The 26,732-nt window shown below is 31.0% G+C and overlaps 1 protein-coding gene, 2 non-coding genes and 1 pseudogene across 3 annotated transcripts; all 4 read right to left on the bottom strand.

The window, feature by feature from the left end:
- Positions 1 to 4,295: 4,295 nt before the first annotated feature.
- LOC150030604 (small nucleolar RNA U3) lies at positions 4,296 to 4,504 on the bottom strand. The gene has a single exon (XR_016526692.1). It is a non-coding gene; the product is annotated as a small nucleolar RNA U3 (small nucleolar RNA).
- Positions 4,505 to 5,112: 608 nt separating this feature from the next.
- Positions 5,113 to 6,734, bottom strand: LOC150030603 (uncharacterized; annotated as a pseudogene).
- Positions 6,735 to 16,227: 9,493 nt separating this feature from the next.
- On the bottom strand, positions 16,228 to 16,436 carry LOC120074832 (small nucleolar RNA U3). Its single transcript, XR_005481111.2, has one exon. It is a non-coding gene; the product is annotated as a small nucleolar RNA U3 (small nucleolar RNA).
- Positions 16,437 to 19,200: 2,764 nt separating this feature from the next.
- On the bottom strand, positions 19,201 to 22,491 carry LOC150030602 (magnesium-protoporphyrin IX monomethyl ester [oxidative] cyclase, chloroplastic). Its single transcript, XM_090309487.1, has 5 exons — positions 21,894 to 22,491; positions 21,289 to 21,353; positions 20,228 to 20,555; positions 19,822 to 19,920; positions 19,201 to 19,591 (listed from the first exon to the last, which is right to left on the bottom strand). The coding sequence occupies exons 1-5, from the start codon at positions 22,371 to 22,373 to the stop codon at positions 19,328 to 19,330; spliced, it is 1,236 nt and encodes a 411-aa protein (XP_090165613.1). The 5' UTR covers positions 22,374 to 22,491; the 3' UTR covers positions 19,201 to 19,327.
- Positions 22,492 to 26,732: the final 4,241 nt, after the last annotated feature.

Genomic DNA, 26,732 nt, shown 5'->3' with positions numbered 1-26,732 from the left:
CAATTGATTCTACTTTTCTATATATCAAAGGAAAAAATGTTAAATGAAAAAATATCATATTTTCACGAACCTAAATAAACTTGTTTGTTCCACCAATTTGTATAAAATGTGTTGAATGTTGTATTGTCCATTCCACCAATTTTAACCTTGTTTGACGTATCAAATTTCGTGAGCATGCAACAAATACAATTCCATTATCTTCAAAGGATATTAATCATTACCCAACACATAAATGTATGTAGAGATAGAGAAATTTCACAAACAACAAAAAAAGAAAACCAAATCACATTCATGTTCATCAAATAGTACGGAGTCAAACATAAAAAAATATTATAAAGTACAGGTCATAGATATGTCCAAATTAAACATGGAAAAGCAGGTGATGAAAATAGTTGGCCAGGCGTTGTCTAGAAGAAGCAGCTCGCAATACTCCAATTTCATATCCACTGGAACAGACAAAAAACACTTTGTATTATACACACTGCGGAATATGATATTCATAAGCTTCACTTTCTGTCGGATTTGCAATTCCGGAATATCGTTAAGTTCATTCACAACCTTGGCACGTAGCTTAACCCCTATTGCACGCTACTCTTTCGGCCTTCTATCAAGTTTGCAGTTTTAGAATATCGTTAAGTTCATTCACTTTACTAATAATTTATCAATAAAAAATTTTGTTTGCATTTTTATCAAATATATTAAACCATACCAAATCAAGGTAAGTAGTTTATCTCACCTTCTCTTTAAGTGTTTTATAGTAGTGTACCTTTGATATGTTGCTTTATTATGTTCTTATTGTTATGTTGCATTACATGTTTAAAACACGTTTCTCTACAAGGGACCACATGCATTATGTTTGTTTACGATTATGTTAAGATCAAGTTTTAATTAGGTATAGGTTATGCTTCCAGAGCTGACAGAGCATGTATGGTTGCACCCCTCTAGGCCCAATCTTACGTTATGTTTATGCTAGGGACTAGCAATGTATGTATGGTTGCACCCCTCTAGTCCAACCTTACGTTTATGCTATTGGTTAATGTTAGATGCGACTCTAACCCTACTGATTGCATAACCCACTAATCATAAGATGAGTTAGTTTTCGTTTAAGTCCTCATATCTTCCAACCAGGGCGGAGGAACTTACGTTGGAAGCATAACCGACCACCTCATGCTGTTATAAGTTTATTTTGGGTCCCAATCATGTGTTTTCATGATATGTTGCATGTAACTGTGAATTTGGTCACTACCTTAAGTGAGAACTACTTACTGGGTATATTATATACTCATCCTATTTTACAGACTTTGTAGGTAAGGACACAACGTAGGTGGCATGACTAGACGTCGCTCAAGTGGCCAACCATCAAACTCACTATTTTCTTCATATAGGCATTTTGTTCCACTACGCTAATGTTTAAGGATCCTGGTGTTTTTTTAAAATAAACTTTTATATAGTTTTGATACTTAATTCATAAAATTTTAGATGTGTTTTTTTTGAAATTTTTACCAAAATGCATCCCATAATAGAAAATCTAAGTATGCATGTCGTAATGGTCAGACCTTATTATGTAAGAATCTGGTCGTTACAGCAAGCGTATCGAGTGACCATGAAGTTGGGTATTGAGTGACCTTTAACCATGTTTTGAATTCAAAATAATTGAGTATAAAGTAATTGAGCATCGAGTATGACGTCGATATGATCGAGTATACACGTGCCAATTGCAGCTGTATCGAGTGACCATGAAACTAGGTATTGAGTGATCGTGCATCGAGGAACATGTGATGAGCCATTGAGGATAGAGTAATCGGAGTAAAATAATCGAGCGTATAGGAGTAAGGAAAACGAGGGAAAGTAAGGAAACAGACCAAAATAATCAAGCACTTAAAGGAGCGTTTGGGCTCCAACTATTTTAGTTGAGCCCCAAACATTGGGTGGGCTATTATAGACTACCCACCCAACCATAAATAGGGGGCCCAAATGCCCCCTAATACTTTTAGTACAACAATTAACTAATATATAACTTATGAAATATTTGAGTTTGGTGGTTGAAGATACTCTATATTAGTTTAAAATTAGTACCCAGAGAAAAGGTTATTTAAGCATCTTTGTACTAATTTCTAAACATGGATTGTGGATCAAATCCTAATTTATACGTTTATGAATAATTACACCCTAACAAGGGTTTATATGGTTGACAAATCAAATTCTATTTTATGTTTTCAGATTCATTAAATTCAACAAATATATATTTAAAATAATCTCAATTCTATTTCAGAAAATTATTTACAGATTCTGTAACTCAAATAGTGTAAATTCCAAAAATAACATTTTTATATTTATAATATAACTAGATTTTGAATTTTAAATTTTAAAATACATAATTATATTTATTAATAATGTTATTATAAATTAAACATATATAATTTATAAGTGTAGTATCAAAATTAAAATAAGTATTGTGTGAGGAAATTTTTTATTGATAAAAAAAAATGTCAAACTAGTTATAGAAATAGCAAAAAAAACACTAATAGATACAGATAAACATCTATAGCATTGATCAATGGTATATTTCTATTAGTTTCTATCATTGATCGACCATGATAGATTTCTACTAGCCTGTATCAAAGAAGATTAAAATTGTGATATCCTATGTGAATATTACATAAGATATCACAATTATGATTTCTATTAGTTTTTCTTATTTTTCTATTTTTTTAAAAAACTCCTATGGTGTAATGTATTATAAATTATATAATTTTACAAAATAACAACATAATTTTTTTAAACATAAAACATTTTCATAAATTAATTTATAGTCAATTTAAAATTTAGTCCATGGCACAATTAGTTTTATGGTTTATAAAATATAGTATCAAACTCATTTAAAACAACGATTTAAATTAAAATTCAATTTTTGAATCTGCTTCTAAACACATATCTAAAACAAAAAATACAACTTTATTTTCATTGAATCACTTGATACAACCTTGTTTTCATTGAATTCTTTGTTTTCAAATTTTTGTTTTTACTTTGTTTATCAAGCAATATAGACCCTAAATGTTTTATTTTATTGAATAAAAATTTTAAAGAAATTAAGAAGTGAAAGATATTTGAAATACAGCCGTGTTTACGCACCCATATTGAAATTTTGGTCCAATCATAATTCAATAAATCACAAAAACAAGGAGATTTCCTTCATAGGGTTTACTACAAACAAGCGCAATTGTGATTAGAAACTCATTGGTGCTATTTTCTTTCATATGGAATCATAATGAAATATTCAAATATAGATGATTATGGAAAACTCGTGAAGGATTTACTTGCACTTGATCTAACATAATTATGGACAACTCGTGAAAGATTAAATTGCATTTCGTGATTATATCCACGATACAACTTTTCCCTTATAATGCATAAGAGTCTAACTCTGAATCTATAATGGAGTGATCTATAGTTAATGAATGAAAAAAATAATTTACATACCATCCAAAAACCAACAATCAATTTGAGATATCAATAAAAGTATGAAACGTGTCAATCATAGATAATCTAGGGTGTTTCAAGTGCGAAAAACCTAAGCAATGGTGTCATGGCTACTCTAGGGTTGAGCTTTGGTGTAATTCTACATACCAACCCTCATTGAAAACTACTGCCTTCTACATTATGGGTACTAGAAACACCATAAACGCATCACTTGACCAACATGGAATGTGATAACCACAACAAGCTTCTTCACATCATAGTGATAAAGGAACAGACAAGTGCAAAGATGAAATAACTCACAACTAATTAACAAAATCTACATAACCATAAAACAAACTCTGATATAAGTACAACCAAATTTAGATAAATGAAGTAACTGACTACATAACTCACAACACCAGACAAATGCAAAGACGACGGAAGAATGGAAAAGAAGAAAAAACATTTCAACAAACACCTTACGAGCATAAACCAAATAAGTAAACACCCCCCATCCTTCTTCTCTTCACACAACACCATATAGCAGTAGCAGAAAATCGAGCCCCCATTCAAGGAACACATAAAATTAGAACAGAAACACCTTATGAATTAGCCTCTGATATTGGAGACATTTCATCAAACACCTTACAAGCATAAACCAAATGTCCACCATCCAAGTAAAACTCCCCCATCTTTCTAATCTTTTCACACCAAACCACATAACAGTAGCATAAATTCAAATCCCCCATCCAAGCAACACAGAAAACGGAAGCACCCAAATTTGTTTTAGAGAAAAAAAAAGAAAAAAACTTATATGAGGAGCAAAAAAGTTAGGAAGTCTGTCAGACAACCTTGCAACCATCCCAGCAGGTTGGAGCCTGCTGAGAACGATCCTCTACAGCCACCGGACCGAGGCCCATAGGTTATTAATCACGCTCTAGTCACAAGGGAGCAATTCATCCACCAGACTTTGGTTCTTGTCTCCTTAGAACTCAAGGACACAGTTGTACAACCTATAGAACAGATCCTGTTCAAGTAAGGTCGTGCTCCATTAACTTCCTCTTTCTATTTAAATACCGTAGTTTTCTACCCCAAGTTTTCAATGTGGGACTTGGCTGTCAACATGGCACAGGTGTTTAAGTGCGTGGATTGAATTAAGTTAAAAAGAGAGTTCTTTTTATGAAATCTAATTTAATTATTGCCATTGTAAATTTATTTTCAACTCAAATGAAAAATGATAAAACTTATACTCTAAAAACAAAATAGATAAAACTTAGGTTAAAATACTATTTATGAATTGATTTAGAGTGTGTTTGGAATGCTCTCTCAAGTGATTAATTTAAAAAAAGATTATTTCGAAAAAAAAGTTTAAGTGTTTGGCAATCATTCAAAATAGATTTTGAAAAAAAGATTATATCATTACCATTTTGGTATACAATGTGAATATTTTGGATTTATTTCATAAACATACTGTAATTCTAAAACGTCCAGCTCAATTATGCTCATTCTGAATAATACAAATGACTAAACTACCAACATAAATTAGGTTTAGGTTTTATAAATGACTGAACTGCCAACATAAAAGTAAGATAACAAACCGCAATATCAATGCAAATAACAAATTCCTTTCATAAATGCCATTAAGTTTGAACATTAAAGAACTGTTTGAAGAGGGAAACAAACTGCGAAGTAAAGAAAAACAATACTAAAAAATATAACACTATAAGTGCATTCAATGATGTATGGATCCTTGCAAGACCTACGATTAAGACCCCTCTTACCGCACGGACTACAGAGGACTGTAGCTTTGTCTTCTAAACAAGACGTGATTCTTTTTTTCTTAGGCCTCCCAACTGGATGATTCACATTAGGAGGAAGAACTGGATCATTGCCAACTGCATGAATTGCAGTGAGTTATTGAACATTGCCAATAGGCCGCGTTTCCTTTCTGTAAAACAAACGTGGATTGGAAACACGATAGAAATCATGTGCGGATGACTACAGTTGAAGGTTCCTACGAGACAATGCAATGCATGCATGAGAGCACGGGATCATGTCTAGGTCCCAACGCCGACGTGAGCAAGTACAATTCAGAATGTTAACAACAAATTAGTTTGAGCGATCATGCACTTCAACTTCATACTGGTTAATGGGATATAACTGCAAAAAAAAAAAAAAAAAAAAAAGTCGATAAACTTACAATGTTTACTATTAACAATAGGCTCAATTGAATACAAATATTGTGTAAATAAAAGAACACTTACATCCATTGACCAACTGTCACTTAAGGCTGATCAAATAATGTTCTCTGCATACGATGACAATTCAAAATGCTGGAAACTCCAATGACTACGATGTTTGTAAAACCATTTTTGAACCAAACTGCGGATAGATTCAAGGAGGCTAATAACGAGTAATTTGCGTGCTTCCTTTAAAGCTAAATTCATGCATTCAGATATATTGGTTGTCATCAAGGAATATCTTTTCCTCCAACAAATGCCCTAGCCCATTTGGATTTGCCAACATCCTCAAATTCAAGCCTAATGGACGGAGCAACCTGATCCAACTGCCTCATGTAATACTCAAATTCACCAATTGTATATGCTCTTGCACACATATGGAAAGTGTCTTCAATTGGACATGACTTATGGTTCTTAACAAGGTTCTTATACAAATGAAATGCACACAACCCGTGTTCAGAAAAATCATAAACAGAGCTAACACCATTGACTATACTTTTATGACCATCCGACACAATAACATGGTCGTTAGAATCCCCAAAAACAGCTTTAAGATTACGAAAAAACTAAGACCATGATGCATCACTCTCAGAATCGACAATGGCAAATGCAAGAGGTACAATCTATGAATTGCCATCAAGTGTGTAAGCAGACAATAATGTCTCAAAAATTTGTTCTTTAGACTAGCACTATCAACTGACATAATAGGAAAACAAAATTTTCATGCATCTATGGAAGCAGCAAGGGCCATAAAGTAATACTTAAACCTACCTTTATCATCAAATTCTTGTGTTGTATATGTTCCTATAAGGAATAAACGTTTAGATTGATTATACAAGACAAAATAGACTGTATGTAATTGCTTAAACTAAATATAGACAAGAAAAATACTATGATTGTTTTCAACCAATGTAGCTAAAATGGTGACAAAATGGCATGTGAGGACTCAGGAGTCCCCCTGAGGGAATTAAGGGCAATCTCACGACCTCTCCAAGCTGTATCATAACTTATATTTACACCATGTTGTAATCTCATATAGCTTACAACATCACGAGGTCGGCATGGGACTTTGTCATTCATTTTAAAAAATGACTTTGTACACTCAGCAACAATCTAAGATGTTGCTTGTCGATGACCATCTTTATCAATGTCAATAGAACATTGATGGATATCGATGTATTTCCAAACCATCCACACACCACCCCCTCTATATACAGATTCACGTAGATACCACCCACAAGACATATCCTTGCAACAAATTTCAAATGAAGTTTTTTTAGCTAGTAATAGTAAGTTCAAAACTGTTTTTAAGAGCAAACAAATAAATTGCTTTCTTCAATACAGACTTGTTGCTAAAAAGTAAACCTACTCTAATGGAAATACCAGATTGAAAGGAATCGAAGTCTTGAAAATCAACGATTTCAATGTTGCCCTCGTTTGGTTGGGAAGAATGATCAATGTTTGCTAATTTATTATTCAAATACAATGTATTTCAAGTGTTTGGGGCAACAGATGACACATGGTCAACCACTACACATAAATTAATTTTGGGGAATTTGATAACACTGATATCAACCACAAAATATCTTTATCTTCGATAATGCTAACAAGATTCGAATTGGCAGAACCAATCCGGTATATTATCAAACGAGATATACTTAACTCACCAGAGGGAAAAAGTTTACCTTGGATATATTCCACAAATTGTTGGAACGATGAATTTGATGAAATATGTGCCTCAAAATTTTGAAAATGATGGTATTGAGAATTCTCATCCCATCGACCATTAACGAGGAGTCTAATCCATGTTGGGTTTTATGTCCTAAAACTCGTGGTTTGTAAACAATGGAACTAATTCTAAAAATTCAATAAAGGTGTTATTGAACAGATGTATTGCTTGATAGAAATCTAATAAACCTAAAAATCCCTTGACTATTGGGTGAGTACTTGAACTTTATTTGGAGACATAACGGTGGATCATGTTCGAGTAAATAGTCAAAATGAACTATAGTATATGAATAAGGTTGGGTAAGGTTAGGTACCTTATTCTGGTAACACTATTGGATGTGGCCTGCTCTGTAGTTGTTACAAGAAGTTATAAAGTGCTACAAAGGAAGTGATCCTAATTCGTTCACGTTTGACATGAGGAATGAGGGTGTCCATGTGCAAAAGAGTTTGTACAAGATCGGACCACAAAATTAGTCACTCTTACTTTATAACACTGTTTATTGTTTAAGACTGACTATTTCAAAGCGATGACTAGGTAACTTGACCTTAATCTTGAGCTAACTATGAACTCCTGTTTATTTGGAATTATCCTTAGATTTGCATAGGTGATGGTTGGCTCAACAGCACCGGCTCAATAAACCTCCCATTTTAGGGTTAAGACTGGATAGATAGCTAGGGACATAGGGTGCAAGACGTAATTCACTCCTACCTACTTTAGGTATAGTAGAGAGGTTGTTCCCTTAAGTGCTAATTTTGGATCTTGAACAAGGGGCCCCGCCCTCTCACTGGCCTGAGAGGGACTCAGTTTTGTTGATTGGATCACAAAACAATTGTTCATTAGGGATCAGTGGAGACTTAAGGAACAAGAGGTAATTTCAGGTAAAACAGAGATTTGACCCAGCCATTATTACGAATAACCTGTGAAGGGTTGACTTACTAATCATGGTTATATCGAGTGGACATAAAATATCTACAGGGGAGTTCAACTATGGGCTTTAGTGGAGTGACCCATTAGTTAACGAATGGGGGTTAGATTAGTCTAATGTGTTTAGTCGGATCATTGGAGCCCATGATCTGTAGGTCCACGAGGTCCCCTACTAGCTCAGAAATTAATTAGCTCTAGAGTAGCGTGATAAGTTAATTTGAAATATTCAAATTAGAATCAAATGGAATTGGAGAATGTATATTAAATATATGAAGATGGATTTATGTAAAAATTAATTTAATATTGGATATTAAATTAATTAGAATTATTTAAATTATTTAAATAATTATTTATTAATTTTATTATAAAATTAATTTGTAAAATTAATAATTTTGGTTTTAGAAATAAAATATGGTTTTAAAATCAATTTTGGATTTTGAAAATAGAAAAACACAAGAAAATGAAAAATTAGATTTTTCAACTTCATCTCCAAACTAGCTCACAAAGAACCCACTTCTTCAACCTTCATTTACTCTAAACATGAGCTGCATCTCATGCAACAAATTCTTTGCATGATAGTCTGTAATATATTGAAGAGATTGGAGTGAAGTTGAAGTGAGGTAACTGATTGAATTTTTTTCAGGTAGAAGAAAATGTTCTTCATATGGGTTGTTGTAGTGAGCTTTCTCCAAATTCCCATTGATTCCAGCTTATTTTGAGTCCCACAACTCAATCTAGAGCACCAAGAGAATAGTAGGGAAGATCTTGTGGTGGTCTGCACAAAGATTTTGATGATTTAGCAGCTGGAAATAGAGATTTCAACGGTTCTTCAAAGATATATTCTTGAAACCCATTAAACTCGGTTTAAGCATGTTTTCATTTTTGCCAAAATTAATGAATTAGAATGCTTATCGATCCTCGTCACTTCCGCTGCGTGCTGGTGCCTTTTCATCAATCCATTGTAAAGCCAGCTTGTTAAAGAAACCAAAAGAAAACCTAAATCGATGAACACTTTGTGTGAGCAATAAAAGTTATGGCAATATACGGAGTAACAATTCAACCGATTCTTGTGCAATCAACTATTTTTTAGGAAGTGATATTTCTTTTTCCCAAATCGTTAAAATAATAGCAAAAATAGTATATACAACTAATTTATTAAGAATGTGAAAAATATACAACTAATTTATTAAGAATATATATATAAAATTATGAGAAACAATATAAAGATCTAAATAAAATTGAATACGTATAAACCATTCAAAAGATTTGAATAAAATATATGGATAAAATAAATTATAATAACATATGGATATTTCAAATATAAATTTGGTAGAAAAATCTGGATATTTAATTAAGGTGATATTAATTCGAAAATTGGTTAAACAGAATCTAAAATAATAATAAAATATAGAGATTATGTTAACGCAAAATTAGGAGGGCAGTTGTCCTTGACAAATATCAACAATTACCCTATATATATACCTTAACCCTATATTCTATTCTAGAATTATCTAGTATTTGTAGTTTCATCAATAACAACACCTACGAACAAGGCAAGGGCAAATTAGGGATTTAGAAATTTGTGGATGTGCATGTCACGTAAGTTATAATTCTTATTCCTGCGCAATTTTGCCATTTTTCAGAATGCAACCTTAAATTCTATCATACGCTCCAATTCCTCTTTAGACTATAATAACTTACCATTTTTTTTAATAAATAATCAAACAATATTTTTTTTTTTATAAGTAACAAGATTGGACAGTTTATACACTTTTTACATTCTTTTCAAAATTCACTTTTCATCTCAGAATATTCGATTAAAAAGATATCGTTCATTTTCTGCACATAATTTTTATATTCACATTACACTTTATATATTTTTGTTTGTTTACATATTATTTTTACATTCACATCTACTCTTATAGGTTTTTAAAATTAATTTCAGAGTTCAAGCAAAGGATTATTTACTGTCATTCGTATAGATATACAAACTTGACAAGTAAGTTTTAAAATCTTCTTAGATTTTAAGTATTTATGCCTTTAAATCTATATAATGGAATGTAATATTCTTATTATTAATACTTTTATAGATTTAATTTAAAATTATGGAGAGATATTATAAAAGAAAAACAACAATAAAGACGATAGAGGTATCATCTTCAAAGAAGAAAAATGTTTTTTATTCTGATTGATCTTATACAAAAATCAATCTAGAAAAACTAGTTGCATATCCTGGTCTAAGAACCAAAATTTATTATTATAATTATAATATTCGAGATCAAGTTCGTAGCATATTTACTAAATGGTCCTTGTCAACTTCGAAATCATACTTTTTCACTTAAAATTTTTGGTAAGAAGTCAAGACAATGTAATATAGCTTGGTTAAGTGAATATTCTAATTAGTTAGAATATAGTATTTCAAATGATGTTTATGTTACTATCTATTCAAACCAGAAGTAAGTGAAGAGTTAAATCAATTTCAAAACAAGAAAACTTGTAGAGGGTAATTGTAATGTAATAAATTAATTAATATTTGAAGTATGAATATTTTTTTTTTTACATTCATTTATAGATTTTTTTTTTTTTTTATTAGACTTGTACATATAACGTCCCCTATATAAAATTTTTTACTCCACCACTGGCTACAATCAAAGCTTTCAATTACAATGTGAAAGAATGTTGACATCTTAATTATATGAAAATACCGAAAAAATGTTGATGTTGATAAATTTTCGAATAAGTTTAAATTCACAATCATTAATATTAGATTCATGTTATTAATATCAATATTACTGGTATAGGTATTTATATTTAATTGGATATGGGTTGGATTGAAATAGGTCAAAAGATAATTCTTTTAAGTTAAATTTCAAATTTAATCCCTATAATTTTGGAAAATATTAGAATTTAGTCCACATTATTTAAAAGTTAGAATTTGGTATTTATGGTTTGATAAAACTTCATAAATAGTTTTTATGATTTAATAAAATCGTCATAGTAGTCGCTAGAGATTAAATTTTAAATATAATATAAATTATAAGGACTAAATTCTAATTTTTTACGTCAAATTGAGCATAGCTCAATTGGCATATGAGTGTATTCAAATTCCCCACCCCAATTGAACTTTAAAAAAAAAAAAAAAGAAGAAGAAAAAAAAAACTCTTCCATTTCAATAATATAGACCAAATTTTCAATTTAGGAAATCTAATTAAATTATTTGAGTTATAAATTGATTTAACTCTATGAGGGCGTTTGGGGTACTGAGTGGGTTATAATAGTCCGTGGCTATTATAGTCTATGAGTTATAATAGTCTGTGAGATATAATAGTCTGTGTTTGGGATGCAGATTATTTTAGTCTGTGTTATAATAGTCTGTGTTTGGAGTGCAGGTTATTATAGTCTGTGTTATAGTAGTCTGATTTGGTATACAGGTTATTATAGTCTGTAGTATAATAGTCTATGTTTGTTGTGCAGGTTATTATAGTCTGGGTTATAATAATTTGTGTTTGAGATGCAGATTATTATAATAGCTGGTTATAACAATATATAAACTAAATGCATGTTATCTTAGCATATATCACAATTGATTCTACTTTTCTATATATCAAAGGAAAAAATGTTAAATGAAAAAATATCATATTTTCACGAACCTAAATAAACTTGTTTGTTCCACCAATTTGTATAAAATGTGTTGAATGTTGTATTGTCCATTCCACCAATTTTAACCTTGTTTGACGTATCAAATTTCGTGAGCATGCAACAAATACAATTCCATTATCTTCAAAGGATATTAATCATTACCCAACACATAAATGTATGTAGAGATAGAGAAATTTCACAAACAACAAAAAAAGAAAACCAAATCACATTCATGTTCATCAAATAGTACGGAGTCAAACATAAAAAAATATTATAAAGTACAGGTCATAGATATGTCCAAATTAAACATGGAAAAGCAGGTGATGAAAATAGTTGGCCAGGCGTTGTCTAGAAGAAGCAGCTCGCAATACTCCAATTTCATATCCACTGGAACAGACAAAAAACACTTTGTATTATACACACTGCGGAATATGATATTCATAAGCTTCACTTTCTGTCGGATTTGCAATTCCGGAATATCGTTAAGTTCATTCACAACCTTGGCACGTAGCTTAACCCCTATTGCACGCTACTCTTTCGGCCTTCTATCAAGTTTGCAGTTTTAGAATATCGTTAAGTTCATTCACTTTACTAATAATTTATCAATAAAAAATTTTGTTTGCATTTTTATCAAATATATTAAACCATACCAAATCAAGGTAAGTAGTTTATCTCACCTTCTCTTTAAGTGTTTTATAGTAGTGTACCTTTGATATGTTGCTTTATTATGTTCTTATTGTTATGTTGCATTACATGTTTAAAACACGTTTCTCTACAAGGGACCACATGCATTATGTTTGTTTACGATTATGTTAAGATCAAGTTTTAATTAGGTATAGGTTATGCTTCCAGAGCTGACAGAGCATGTATGGTTGCACCCCTCTAGGCCCAATCTTACGTTATGTTTATGCTAGGGACTAGCAATGTATGTATGGTTGCACCCCTCTAGTCCAACCTTACGTTTATGCTATTGGTTAATGTTAGATGCGACTCTAACCCTACTGATTGCATAACCCACTAATCATAAGATGAGTTAGTTTTCGTTTAAGTCCTCATATCTTCCAACCAGGGCGGAGGAACTTACGTTGGAAGCATAACCGACCACCTCATGCTGTTATAAGTTTATTTTGGGTCCCAATCATGTGTTTTCATGATATGTTGCATGTAACTGTGAATTTGGTCACTACCTTAAGTGAGAACTACTTACTGGGTATATTATATACTCATCCTATTTTACAGACTTTGTAGGTAAGGACACAACGTAGGTGGCATGACTAGACGTCGCTCAAGTGGCCAACCATCAAACTCACTATTTTCTTCATATAGGCATTTTGTTCCACTACGCTAATGTTTAAGGATCCTGGTGTTTTTTTAAAATAAACTTTTATATAGTTTTGATACTTAATTCATAAAATTTTAGATGTGTTTTTTTTGAAATTTTTACCAAAATGCATCCCATAATAGAAAATCTAAGTATGCATGTCGTAATGGTCAGACCTTATTATGTAAGAATCTGGTCGTTACAGCAAGCGTATCGAGTGACCATGAAGTTGGGTATTGAGTGACCTTTAACCATGTTTTGAATTCAAAATAATTGAGTATAAAGTAATTGAGCATCGAGTATGACGTCGATATGATCGAGTATACACGTGCCAATTGCAGCTGTATCGAGTGACCATGAAACTAGGTATTGAGTGATCGTGCATCGAGGAACATGTGATGAGCCATTGAGGATAGAGTAATCGGAGTAAAATAATCGAGCGTATAGGAGTAAGGAAAACGAGGGAAAGTAAGGAAACAGACCAAAATAATCAAGCACTTAAAGGAGCGTTTGGGCTCCAACTATTTTAGTTGAGCCCCAAACATTGGGTGGGCTATTATAGACTACCCACCCAACCATAAATAGGGGGCCCAAATGCCCCCTAATACTTTTAGTACAACAATTAACTAATATATAACTTATGAAATATTTGAGTTTGGTGGTTGAAGATACTCTATATTAGTTTAAAATTAGTACCCAGAGAAAAGGTTATTTAAGCATCTTTGTACTAATTTCTAAACATGGATTGTGGATCAAATCCTAATTTATACGTTTATGAATAATTACACCCTAACAAGGGTTTATATGGTTGACAAATCAAATTCTATTTTATGTTTTCAGATTCATTAAATTCAACAAATATATATTTAAAATAATCTCAATTCTATTTCAGAAAATTATTTACAGATTCTGTAACTCAAATAGTGTAAATTCCAAAAATAACATTTTTATATTTATAATATAACTAGATTTTGAATTTTAAATTTTAAAATACATAATTATATTTATTAATAATGTTATTATAAATTAAACATATATAATTTATAAGTGTAGTATCAAAATTAAAATAAGTATTGTGTGAGGAAATTTTTTATTGATAAAAAAAAATGTCAAACTAGTTATAGAAATAGCAAAAAAAACACTAATAGATACAGATAAACATCTATAGCATTGATCAATGGTATATTTCTATTAGTTTCTATCATTGATCGACCATGATAGATTTCTACTAGCCTGTATCAAAGAAGATTAAAATTGTGATATCCTATGTGAATATTACATAAGATATCACAATTATGATTTCTATTAGTTTTTCTTATTTTTCTATTTTTTTAAAAAACTCCTATGGTGTAATGTATTATAAATTATATAATTTTACAAAATAACAACATAATTTTTTTAAACATAAAACATTTTCATAAATTAATTTATAGTCAATTTAAAATTTAGTCCATGGCACAATTAGTTTTATGGTTTATAAAATATAGTATCAAACTCATTTAAAACAACGATTTAAATTAAAATTCAATTTTTGAATCTGCTTCTAAACACATATCTAAAACAAAAAATACAACTTTATTTTCATTGAATCACTTGATACAACCTTGTTTTCATTGAATTCTTTGTTTTCAAATTTTTGTTTTTACTTTGTTTATCAAGCAATATAGACCCTAAATGTTTTATTTTATTGAATAAAAATTTTAAAGAAATTAAGAAGTGAAAGATATTTGAAATACAGCCGTGTTTACGCACCCATATTGAAATTTTGGTCCAATCATAATTCAATAAATCACAAAAACAAGGAGATTTCCTTCATAGGGTTTACTACAAACAAGCGCAATTGTGATTAGAAACTCATTGGTGCTATTTTCTTTCATATGGAATCATAATGAAATATTCAAATATAGATGATTATGGAAAACTCGTGAAGGATTTACTTGCACTTGATCTAACATAATTATGGACAACTCGTGAAAGATTAAATTGCATTTCGTGATTATATCCACGATACAACTTTTCCCTTATAATGCATAAGAGTCTAACTCTGAATCTATAATGGAGTGATCTATAGTTAATGAATGAAAAAAATAATTTACATACCATCCAAAAACCAACAATCAATTTGAGATATCAATAAAAGTATGAAACGTGTCAATCATAGATAATCTAGGGTGTTTCAAGTGCGAAAAACCTAAGCAATGGTGTCATGGCTACTCTAGGGTTGAGCTTTGGTGTAATTCTACATACCAACCCTCATTGAAAACTACTGCCTTCTACATTATGGGTACTAGAAACACCATAAACGCATCACTTGACCAACATGGAATGTGATAACCACAACAAGCTTCTTCACATCATAGTGATAAAGGAACAGACAAGTGCAAAGATGAAATAACTCACAACTAATTAACAAAATCTACATAACCATAAAACAAACTCTGATATAAGTACAACCAAATTTAGATAAATGAAGTAACTGACTACATAACTCACAACACCAGACAAATGCAAAGACGACGGAAGAATGGAAAAGAAGAAAAAACATTTCAACAAACACCTTACGAGCATAAACCAAATAAGTAAACACCCCCCATCCTTCTTCTCTTCACACAACACCATATAGCAGTAGCAGAAAATCGAGCCCCCATTCAAGGAACACATAAAATTAGAACAGAAACACCTTATGAATTAGCCTCTGATATTGGAGACATTTCATCAAACACCTTACAAGCATAAACCAAATGTCCACCATCCAAGTAAAACTCCCCCATCTTTCTAATCTTTTCACACCAAACCACATAACAGTAGCATAAATTCAAATCCCCCATCCAAGCAACACAGAAAACGGAAGCACCCAAATTTGTTTTAGAGAAAAAAAAAGAAAAAAACTTATATGAGGAGCAAAAAAGTTAGGAAGTCTGTCAGACAACCTTGCAACCATCCCAGCAGGTTGGAGCCTGCTGAGAACGATCCTCTACAGCCACCGGACCGAGGCCCATAGGTTATTAATCACGCTCTAGTCACAAGGGAGCAATTCATCCACCAGACTTTGGTTCTTGTCTCCTTAGAACTCAAGGACACAGTTGTACAACCTATAGAACAGATCCTGTTCAAGTAAGGTCGTGCTCCATTAACTTCCTCTTTCTATTTAAATACCGTAGTTTTCTACCCCAAGTTTTCAATGTGGGACTTGGCTGTCAACATGGCACAGGTGTTTAAGTGCGTGGATTGAATTAAGTTAAAAAGAGAGTTCTTTTTATGAAATCTAATTTAATTATTGCCATTGTAAATTTATTTTCAACTCAAATGAAAAATGATAAAACTTATACTCTAAAAACAAAATAGATAAAACTTAGGTTAAAATACTATTTATGAATTGATTTAGAGTGTGTTTGGAATGCTCTCTCAAGTGATTAATTTAAAAAAAGATTATTTCGAAAAAAAAGTTTAAGTGTTTGGCAATCATTCAAAATAGATTTTGAAAAAAAGATTATATCATTACCATTTTGGTATACAATGTGAATATTTTGGATTTATTTCATAAACATACTGTAATTCTAAAACGTCCAGCTCAATTATGCTCATTCTGAATAATACAAATGACTAAACTACCAACATAAATTAGGTTTAGGTTTTATAAATGACTGAACTGCCAACATAAAAGTAAGATAACAAACCGCAATATCAATGCAAATAACAAATTCCTTTCATAAATGCCATTAAGTTTGAACATTAAAGAACTGTTTGAAGAGGGAAACAAACTGCGAAGTAAAGAAAAACAATACTAAAAAATATAACACTATAAGTGCATTCAATGATGTATGGATCCTTGCAAGACCTACGATTAAGACCCCTCTTACCGCACGGACTACAGAGGACTGTAGCTTTGTCTTCTAAACAAGACGTGATTCTTTTTTTCTTAGGCCTCCCAACTGGATGATTCACATTAGGAGGAAGAACTGGATCATTGCCAACTGCATGAATTGCAGTGAGTTATTGAACATTGCCAATAGGCCGCGTTTCCTTTCTGTAAAACAAACGTGGATTGGAAACACGATAGAAATCATGTGCGGATGACTACAGTTGAAGGTTCCTACGAGACAATGCAATGCATGCATGAGAGCACGGGATCATGTCTAGGTCCCAACGCCGACGTGAGCAAGTACAATTCAGAATGTTAACAACAAATTAGTTTGAGCGATCATGCACTTCAACTTCATACTGGTTAATGGGATATAACTGCAAAAAAAAAAAAAAAAAAAAAAAGTCGATAAACTTACAATGTTTACTATTAACAATAGGCTCAATTGAATACAAATATTGTGTAAATAAAAGAACACTTACATCCATTGACCAACTGTCACTTAAGGCTGATCAAATAATGTTCTCTGCATACGATGACAATTCAAAATGCTGGAAACTCCAATGACTACGATGTTTGTAAAACCATTTTTGAACCAAACTGCGGATAGATTTAAGGAGGCTAATAACGAGTAATTTGCGTGCTTCCTTTAAAGTTGAATTCATGCATTCAGATATATTGGTTGTCATCAAGGAATATCTTTTCCTCCAACAAAATGCCCTAGCCCATTTGGATTTGCCAACGTCCTCAAATTCAAGCCCAATGGACGGAGCAACCTCATCCAACTACCTATTGGAATTGAAAATTTATTTTCAACTCAAATAAAAAAAATGATAAAACTTAATACTCTAAAAAAAATGATAAAATTTATACTCTAAAAAAAATAAAACTTAGGTTAAAATACTGTTTATAAATTGATTTAGAGGGTGTTTGGAATGCTTTCTCAAGTGATTAATTTTTTTTTTAAAAAAAAAGACTATTTCGAAAAAAAAGTTTATGTGTTTGGCAACCATTCAAAATGGATTTTGAAAAAAAATGAGTTTTACAAAATAAGTTGGTTTAGGATAGACAATCGAAACCAACTTTTAGGAAAATAAAGTTTGAGTATTTAATGATTAATCTCTCTCTAATTTGTATGAAAAACTCCAACCACACCTCCAATGACCACCTCTGCCCACCATCTCCAGTGACCGCCTCCAGCCACCATCTCCAACCACCACCGTTGCCAAAACATTTCTATTACATAACAAACAAAACAAACTTATATATAAAAATATTTTTTTAGAAAAAGTCGGCAAATATAGGTGTGCATTTATTTTAAGGAGTTTTTATCAATTTAAATGAAAATGAAGTCTTGAAAAATATATTTTTTTTAATCACTCGAAACGGCAGTTAAATTCAAGAAAATTTTAAAAGAACTTATTAATCAACCCAACTCAACGGAAAAAATATACTTAAATTCTAACTATAAATTTATCGATCCTTAAAAAAAATGCTTACATCCTCACTCTAAAATTAGCTCTAGAGATGGATAAAGATTGGAATTGTTTATATATGCAAAATTTAGGACTACAATCAAGGTTTTCAATTACAAGGGAAAAGAAAAGGTTGACATCTTAATTTTAAGGAAATACAATCAATACAAATATCAATAAAATATCAATATTGATAGATTTTCAAATAAGTTTAAATTCACTATTGCTAATATTACGTTTATATTAGGATAATTGTTTTAAATGGTAAAACTACTAAAAATATTTTCAATTATAGGAAAATTTGATAGATTGATAGATCACGATAAACTTCTATAAGTCTATCGCGATTTATCACTAATAGATAGTGACATTTTGTTATATTTATAAATAAGTTTGCTCATTTTTCTTTATTTAAAAAGAGTCTTTTATATTAGAAATATTTTGTTATATTTAGTCGATTTCTCAATAGAATAATAGAATTGAAAGCCTGATTACATAGGACATTTAGAAGTTGAAAGATCAAAATAAGCTGCAGCAGAAAAGGAGGCTCATTAACTAAGACCAATTCATTACTCAATGTTTGTGATGAGATTTTTTTACAAACATTACATAACAGATTACACTCATTCAAACTTGACATACTAAAAAGATGAGTGGAGATAAGCTAAGTACAAAAATTTAGTACACAAGTTGAGGCTCAAATTCTGCAAAATCAACAGATCCAGATTCAATTGGAGGCATCAAATACGCAGCCAAAACCTCAGATACTAATGCTGCAGCAAGTGGGATCCTCTTCAAGTTCTTCACCAATGGAAGTTCATTGCTTTCTCCTACAGCAATCAGCTTCTCGTTGATCTCCACCATCCTGTCCAGTTTCCTCTTGAATTCGGGATTCTCGACATCTGGTACAGCCGGGAAAATTCTTGCCGTTGTTCGGTTAGTCTGCATTAATAGAAGTAAAATGAATTGGTTGAACGTTTAGTCATGAAACAGTTCAGTTTTTTTGTTCTTCTAACTAGGCAGATATATATTGTTGACCGCTAGAACATGGTTTAAAATAGACCTAAATTTGAAGGAACAGTTTCTTTGAATTTTCTGTTTGAAACAATCCCAAATTATCCCTTAGAAGATGCACATGGCTAATGAATGAAATGTGTAGATAACAAACTTACCTCAATGATTACATGCATGTCAAATTCTTTAGTGTTAAGTCCAATTCCTTCATAGAATGCTGTTCTTTGGCAATCATTGAGATACATTGTCACATACACCTGCAAAATATTTCATCAAGACAAAAAAGGCAAACATTTAAGTCAACTTCAGTACACCAGATCCATATTTGATAACAATTTTGTTTTTCGTTTCGTGTTTTATTAAAATAGGTTTTTTCTGAAAAAACTTTGACTATGAAGACAAAAACATTTTCAAAGTTAGACTAAAAACAAAGAAAAATGTTAGTAAATAAGCATGGTATTCAAAAACAGATTACCAAAAACAGAAACATTCTTCTTTCCGTTGTTTGTTGTTAAATGTAGAACTCTACTCGAATTTCAGTAAGAACGAGTATCCGTGAATTACCGATAAGCAGAAGAATCGAGACCACAACTTAGCCTTCCAGTCATTGAGGAACTGAGGCTGTGCCTTGAGCAATGCAGAGAAGAAATCACCGTGCCTGTTCTCATCCTGGCACCAGTTCTCAAAGTACTTGAAAATGGGATAGCATTGGAACTCAGGGTTGGCTTTGAGATGTCTGTAAATGGTTATGTATCTCCAGTAACCAATTTTCTCAGACAAGTATGTTGCATAGAAGATGAACTTGGGCTTGAAAAATGTGTATTTTCTAGCCTTTGTCAAGAATCCCAAGTCCAATGCCAAGTTGAAATCGGATAGACCCTTGTTCAAAAACCTGCAATGAATGGTACGTTAGTATCAAAAGATATAAGACGGTAACAAATTTAAAGACATTTTTGTTACTTATTCTTAATCTATGATTAAACTTTCAAATCATTTGGATTTGTACATTCACTTCATATAATATTTTGAATTTATTTCAGTTCGTAAACTTGGACGTTTGTTACATTTTGGTACATCATCAAAATACTTTGTTCCTGAGAAATGCTGGTACATGTACTATACTAACTAAAGCTACGCTAAATAACCATTTGGTTATTTTGTTTATGAAAATTAAGCTAATAAATAAACACTACCTCTCCATATTGGTTTCTTTGTTATGATATTTACTTTTTAGGACTGCTTTCAAACTTCAAGCCAAGTTTTGTAACCTCAAAAGATGTAGTTTTAAAAAACTTGTTTTTATTTTAGGAATTTGGCTATGAATTCAAATGTTTTCTTCTTATAAAAAAAGTTAAAAATAATAAAAAATAATCCTTAAAGATGAAAATCATGATAAAGAATGGTGGAAACAAGCACAATTATCAAAAACTAGCTGGATGTAAATATTTGGGTTTCAAATGCATTCAAATCTTTACGCTAGATACTTGAAATATTAGTATTAAAAGGCTAAAATAAATATTTATGCAAAGTTGAAAATAAATATGAAAGTTCAAGTATCATATTAAATTTAATAACAATAAAGGAAGCTTATGTGATGCTTTTGAGGTTATAAAATCAGTACATACCCAGCATGCCTGGCTTCATCCCTGGACATCAGAGAGAAAATCTCAGCCACCACTGGATTTGTTTTCTGAAACACATCAAAACAATTGGCAAAGTGAGATAGAAAAATACCATCCATATTGCTGAAATTACATATAAGGGATAAAATGCGATTTCAAAGTGACAAATCAGATCATGATTTGGAACCTCAGAAGCAATTCTGCAGTATAATAGAACAATAGAACAGAGGACAATACCATCAATTCTCTTGAATGAAAACTAAATTTGGTTACTACAGAACAATGTTGGTGTAACTTGAAGTCAGACTTCATTTCTGTCTCTAGATTTATGGTTTCTTACTTCCTAAAATTATCCTTACAAAATCCACAAACTATATTTAGTCATCACTTCTTAAACAATTGTGTAATCAATAGTTCTCTAATCTCTGCATTTGTTCTCAAAACTCTTTTCAAAGACATTTTGGTGAGATTTCAAGTATAAAGTACTATGGAAAAAAAAACAATTCAGAATCACAGACCATCCTGTCAAAACAAACAATACAGCTATAAACAGGATTTCCAAACAATTCTCCACAGAAACAATTCATTCTGAAATTCATAAGCAATACCTTAAGCCTCCTTCCCAGCTCCTTGTAGAGAAGAAACCCAGAGAACTCAGCAGTACAAGACCTCTCCAGAAACTCCACAAAAATCTGTCTGAGAGCTCCTTCCATTTTGTCAGCAGCTTCCTTAAACTCCTTATTCCTCACAAAATGCGTCTGATTATAATCAGTCTTGAACTCCTGGAGCAAAGCCTCAAACTCAGCTTGGTTCAAATTCTTGTTGATTTCGGTGTTGAAAAGCGTCTCCATCTCATCAAAATCAGTCGTGTAGAACCTCGGAGTCAGAAGCGTCTCCTTAATCGCAGCCTTGCTAGCGTTCTTCGAAGACTTAGGAGGTGATTGAGAGGAAGTCGCAGACATTTTAATGGCGGTGAATTTGGAGTAAGAGAATGGAATTGCTCTCGTTCTAGGGCTTCCGAATTCAGGAGTTCTGCTGCAGAACTTCGACATAGGCTTCACGAGAGCCATCTCGGCGGCGGCGGCCATGGATGGAGGGAGCTTCTTTGGAGGTGCTGCAATGGCGGATGGGATAAACACAGAGGAAGTTCAGTAGAGAGTGAAATATAAGCTCTGATATATAAATATGAGGATGGTGATGTAATATAATCCATCCAATGAAATTGAAGATTTTGTTGAATGATTTGACACGTGGCTTGTAATTATTGGTCTGTCTGATTACTTGTTGGGGCTGATAATGCCATGTAAGCACATAAATATGCGGTTCCTATTTTTCCTTTTTCTTTTAATTTCTTTTAAAAGGCGTGTGGTTGCGATTTCACAGACGTGGGATTCTTTCTGGTGGTATATTTACATGGGCCTAAGATTTGGGCCGGGTTATTGGGTCCATTTCTATTATTTGATGGGCTAACCAGAAAAATAGTGGATTTTAACTTTTTTTTCATTTTTAAAAATAGCAAATCATAAATTTCATTCTTAAAAATGACAAAACAAATTAAAAATAAAAATAAACGAATTTATAAAAGTCTAAACTACCCCAACTATACAAATGGGATTGCAATTAATTTATTAAGAAATATTCGTAATTACATTGTAATTAAAACAAATATTTAGAGACTATTGATTGGCCAGACACTAAACACTGCACCGACCTCTTCTCTAACCAAGTTGCCGTCGTTTTCCTCTCCAAAATGGGCTCCTCCACCAACAATGGTGCAACAAATTGGTTAATGTCAACACTTTCCATATGCTTGGTCTACCTTTTCACAATGGCTTGATAGGAATCACTTTGAAAAGAAGGAGACTTTGCGATTTGAACTCTTGGTCAATGTTGATTAAGTCGAGCATTTCATCTATGCACCAATGGATTTGATTGATTAAGTCAAACCTCAAAAGTAAGTTGTCGTTGATTGAGAACAAAAAATAAAATCTTGAAATTGAAGATAAGATCAAATATAATATTTGAAAAAAAAAATTATATTTGAGTTTTTAAAAAGATTACTGATTTGAATTGGTTGCAACGTAACTAAAAATCCACGTGGGGGCATTTTAGGGTTAAAGAAAAATTAATTATACTCTAATTTAGATGAGGGTTTTGTAGTCATCAAAGATCTTTTGAAAGTTTTTTAGATACTTCTAATGGAATTTTTATGTGACCTACAAATCCACGCCCAACAAATAAACTAAACTTAAAAACAAGTATACTACAATTGAAAACCACTTAATAAAATCATCTAGATCGATTTTGAACTTACACAAAATTCTGTAACAATAATTTTTCTCAGTTCTAGACCAAAATATTAGTTTAGAAAGTGAGAGTTGGACTGATAAAAACTTTATCTAAATGATTGCAGTCATGAAGAAAGAGACCGATTTAACTTTATCTAAATGATTGCAGTCATGAAGAAAGAGACCGATTTAGATTGAAGCATGAAAATCTCAATTAAAAATCATCAATTGAAATTGTTAATCAATTATGTGATGTGGTGTTGATGTCAACCGTAGAGATTTTTTTAAGAGAAGAGAAACAAACAATATTTGGCAATTCCTTCAACCTTTCTTGATCGAGCCAGGGTGGAGTATAAGACCCAAGGCAAATGGGTTAATACCAACATTGTCTACATGCTTAGCCTACCTTTCCACAATGAATCCCTTTCAAAAGAAGAGACTCTGTGACTTGAACTATTAGTTGTGATCGATTAAGTCTTCAAAGTAGACTTGTCGTCGATTGAGAACAAAAAAATAAAATCAACAAGAAAAATATGAAAATTGAAAAATTAGATAAAATAAAATTTGAAATTGAAGATAAGATCAAATATGATAATTGAAAAAAATATATATATTTGATTTTTTTTAAAAAAAAGATTTGCATTTCATTTTTTAAATTCGAAAGTGTAGGGAGATAATTTTGGAGAAAATTAAGATTCATGCTAAAAAATTTGCAAATGGCAGAATTGGTTAATGTAACGGTATCTTAGGACTAAAGAAAATGGGAACATGTGTGAGAGTGTATTTGCTATAAATTTGATGAAATTTCTGTTTTGCTTTTCTTCCTAATGGAATCTTTAAAACAAAAAATAATATGATTCAAGATTATATATAAAAAAAGACTAATTAATAAAAATAAGATATTTTTTTATATTCTACGTTTTAAACAAATTCATAATAAAGATAATCATAAAAACAATTTAAAAATGCATGATTTAATTATCACTAAATCCAAAACAAGATAATAATAGAAACCATTTAAAAATAAGATGATATGATGTTTTAAATTTCAAACCAAGATTTGAAAATGAGTTATGGTAGAAGATTCAAATATTTAAACTAACTATTAAATTTGATACAAAAAATCAAAACAATAATTAAACCGCGATATTTATGAAAAATTATCCATTTGAAAAAATAATGTTAGTTGGCCTTGAAAGTATATTGGATATATAGTTGGGTAATTAATGTTGAATTAATTACACTACAATTAAAAGAGACAATAAGGACATTTTAGAATTTCAAAAAGTTGGACTCGTATGGTCCTATGCGTTTTGTTATAATTCAAAAGTACTTCGCTTTTTGCTATTTTTCTAAATGATAGTATAATTATGGCTATATACCTGATTATTCTTTATTGGATCTCATTGAATTACCCGTATTATTCCTAATCTTAGTGTTACTAAATTAAAATAAATGTGAAATTAAATTTCTGACGTCATAGTGATATTTGCACATTTTTTAGATTTCATGTCGACATGAGAGATACATTGATATTTTTATTATATCATTAAAAAATCCATGAAATATTAAAAGTAAGGTTAAAAAATTCTTTTAGTTCATAAACTTTCATGAAAGTAATAATTTAGTCCCTAAACTTTAACTGGTAACGATTTAGTCTCTATACTTTCAATTATGTAACAATTTAGTCCCTGAACTTTAGTATTAATAATTTAATCCTCGTACTTTTGAATTTGTAATAATTTAGTCCATAATGTAAAAAAATTTATCAAAATTTGATGTCAAATTTTATTATTTTCTGATGTAAACATTTTTTTTTAATAAAAAAATATTGAATCTCTAATTAGTTTATCAGTTTATTTACGCATGAAGTCTCATTAAATTTTAACATTAGTTTCTATAATAGGAACTAAATTATTACAAATTTAAAAGTATAAAGACTAAATTGTTACATAGTGAAGTTTAGGAACTAAATTGTTACAAAATTGAAAGTTCAGGGATTAAATTTTTACAAACCAAAGTTCAAGGATTAAATTGTTACTCTTACGAAAGTTTGGGAACTAAAAGTTAATTTTAACCTAAAAATAAACATCGAAAGGTCACTAATGTAAATATAAATAATAAACATGTCAACATGTTTAAAAATGCATAACATGTATTCTAAAGAAAAGAAGCTTAAAATATTTATTTATCAATTTAATTTTTTTTAATTTTTTGTTTTAAAAATATCCATTGACATTTTTATTGAATTGAAATCTCGACGTATCCATTGACATTTGATATTTTAAACATGTGTTTAAATTCTTATACTTTCAGTTTTTAATCCAATAGGTGCCTAAATTTTCAGTTTTATCTCTAATAGATCCTAGACTTATTTAATATATTTTTAAAATTTCATTAACCTACTTGACTCTATATTGAAATTTTAGATTTATAAGAAACATAAAACTAAATTTTAGATTTAATGTATTAGATCATTTATTATTATTATTTTTTTAATATATTAAGGATTTTAAATAACTTGCCCCAAAAATTTAAAGTTAATTAGTGATGATAGATTTAATTATATATTATCTAACAAGGGACTATTATACAATTGTTAAAGTTTAGGGACAATGTTAGACATAAACTTAAAATTCTAGGAACTAACCATGCGATTTAACCTATCTACGAACTCAAAATACTTAAGTCCCATTTGGTAACCATTCTATTTTTTGTTTTTGTTTTTTTTTTTTTTTTTTAGAAAAATCAAGTCTATAGACACTACTTCCACTACACGAAATATGCCCTTTCCCGATGGCAAAAATTGTCAAAAAAAAAAAAAAAACATTGAGAAAGACTTTCTCGACGCCTTTTTCACCATCGACAAGGTCGTCAGAAAAGCCTTATCCCGACAAAAAAAAAGCTAGTTTGTCGGGTAGAAAATATTTCGCGACAAAAAAATTGGAGAGGCTTTCTCCTAATGCCCATCATTTGGTGTCGGGTGAGAATTTCTAGCATCAGGAAAAGTGACTTCTCCCGATGCGCATATGGCAACGTCGGGAGAAATGTCTTCTCCCAACGCCAAAAATTTGGTTTTTGGGGTCGGGAGAAATGGCCTCTTCCAACGTCAAATGATGGGCATCGAGAGAAACCAGAATTTTGTAGATAATATTCATC

The sequence above is a fragment of the Benincasa hispida genome, unplaced genomic scaffold (assembly GCF_027475165.1).
Source record: "Benincasa hispida cultivar pf3 unplaced genomic scaffold, pf3_genome.v1.1 HicScf18, whole genome shotgun sequence".
Classification (NCBI taxonomy): domain Eukaryota; kingdom Viridiplantae; phylum Streptophyta; class Magnoliopsida; order Cucurbitales; family Cucurbitaceae; genus Benincasa; species Benincasa hispida.
The sequence above is the reverse complement of the archived record's forward strand: the minus strand, read 5'-3'. Positions and strand labels throughout refer to the sequence as shown.

Excerpts from the sequence above, each read along its gene's own strand:
- LOC150030602 (XM_090309487.1), bottom strand. The coding sequence starts at position 22,373 with ATGGCCGCCGCCGCCGAGATGGCTCTCGTGAAGCCTATGTCGAAGTTC. Across the intron at positions 20,556-21,288 it reads GATGAAGCCAGGCATGCTGG|GTTTTTGAACAAGGGTCTAT; the intron begins GTATGTACTGAT and ends CATTCATTGCAG. Across the intron at positions 19,921-20,227 it reads CTCGATTCTTCTGCTTATCG|GTGTATGTGACAATGTATCT; the intron begins GTAATTCACGGA and ends AATATTTTGCAG.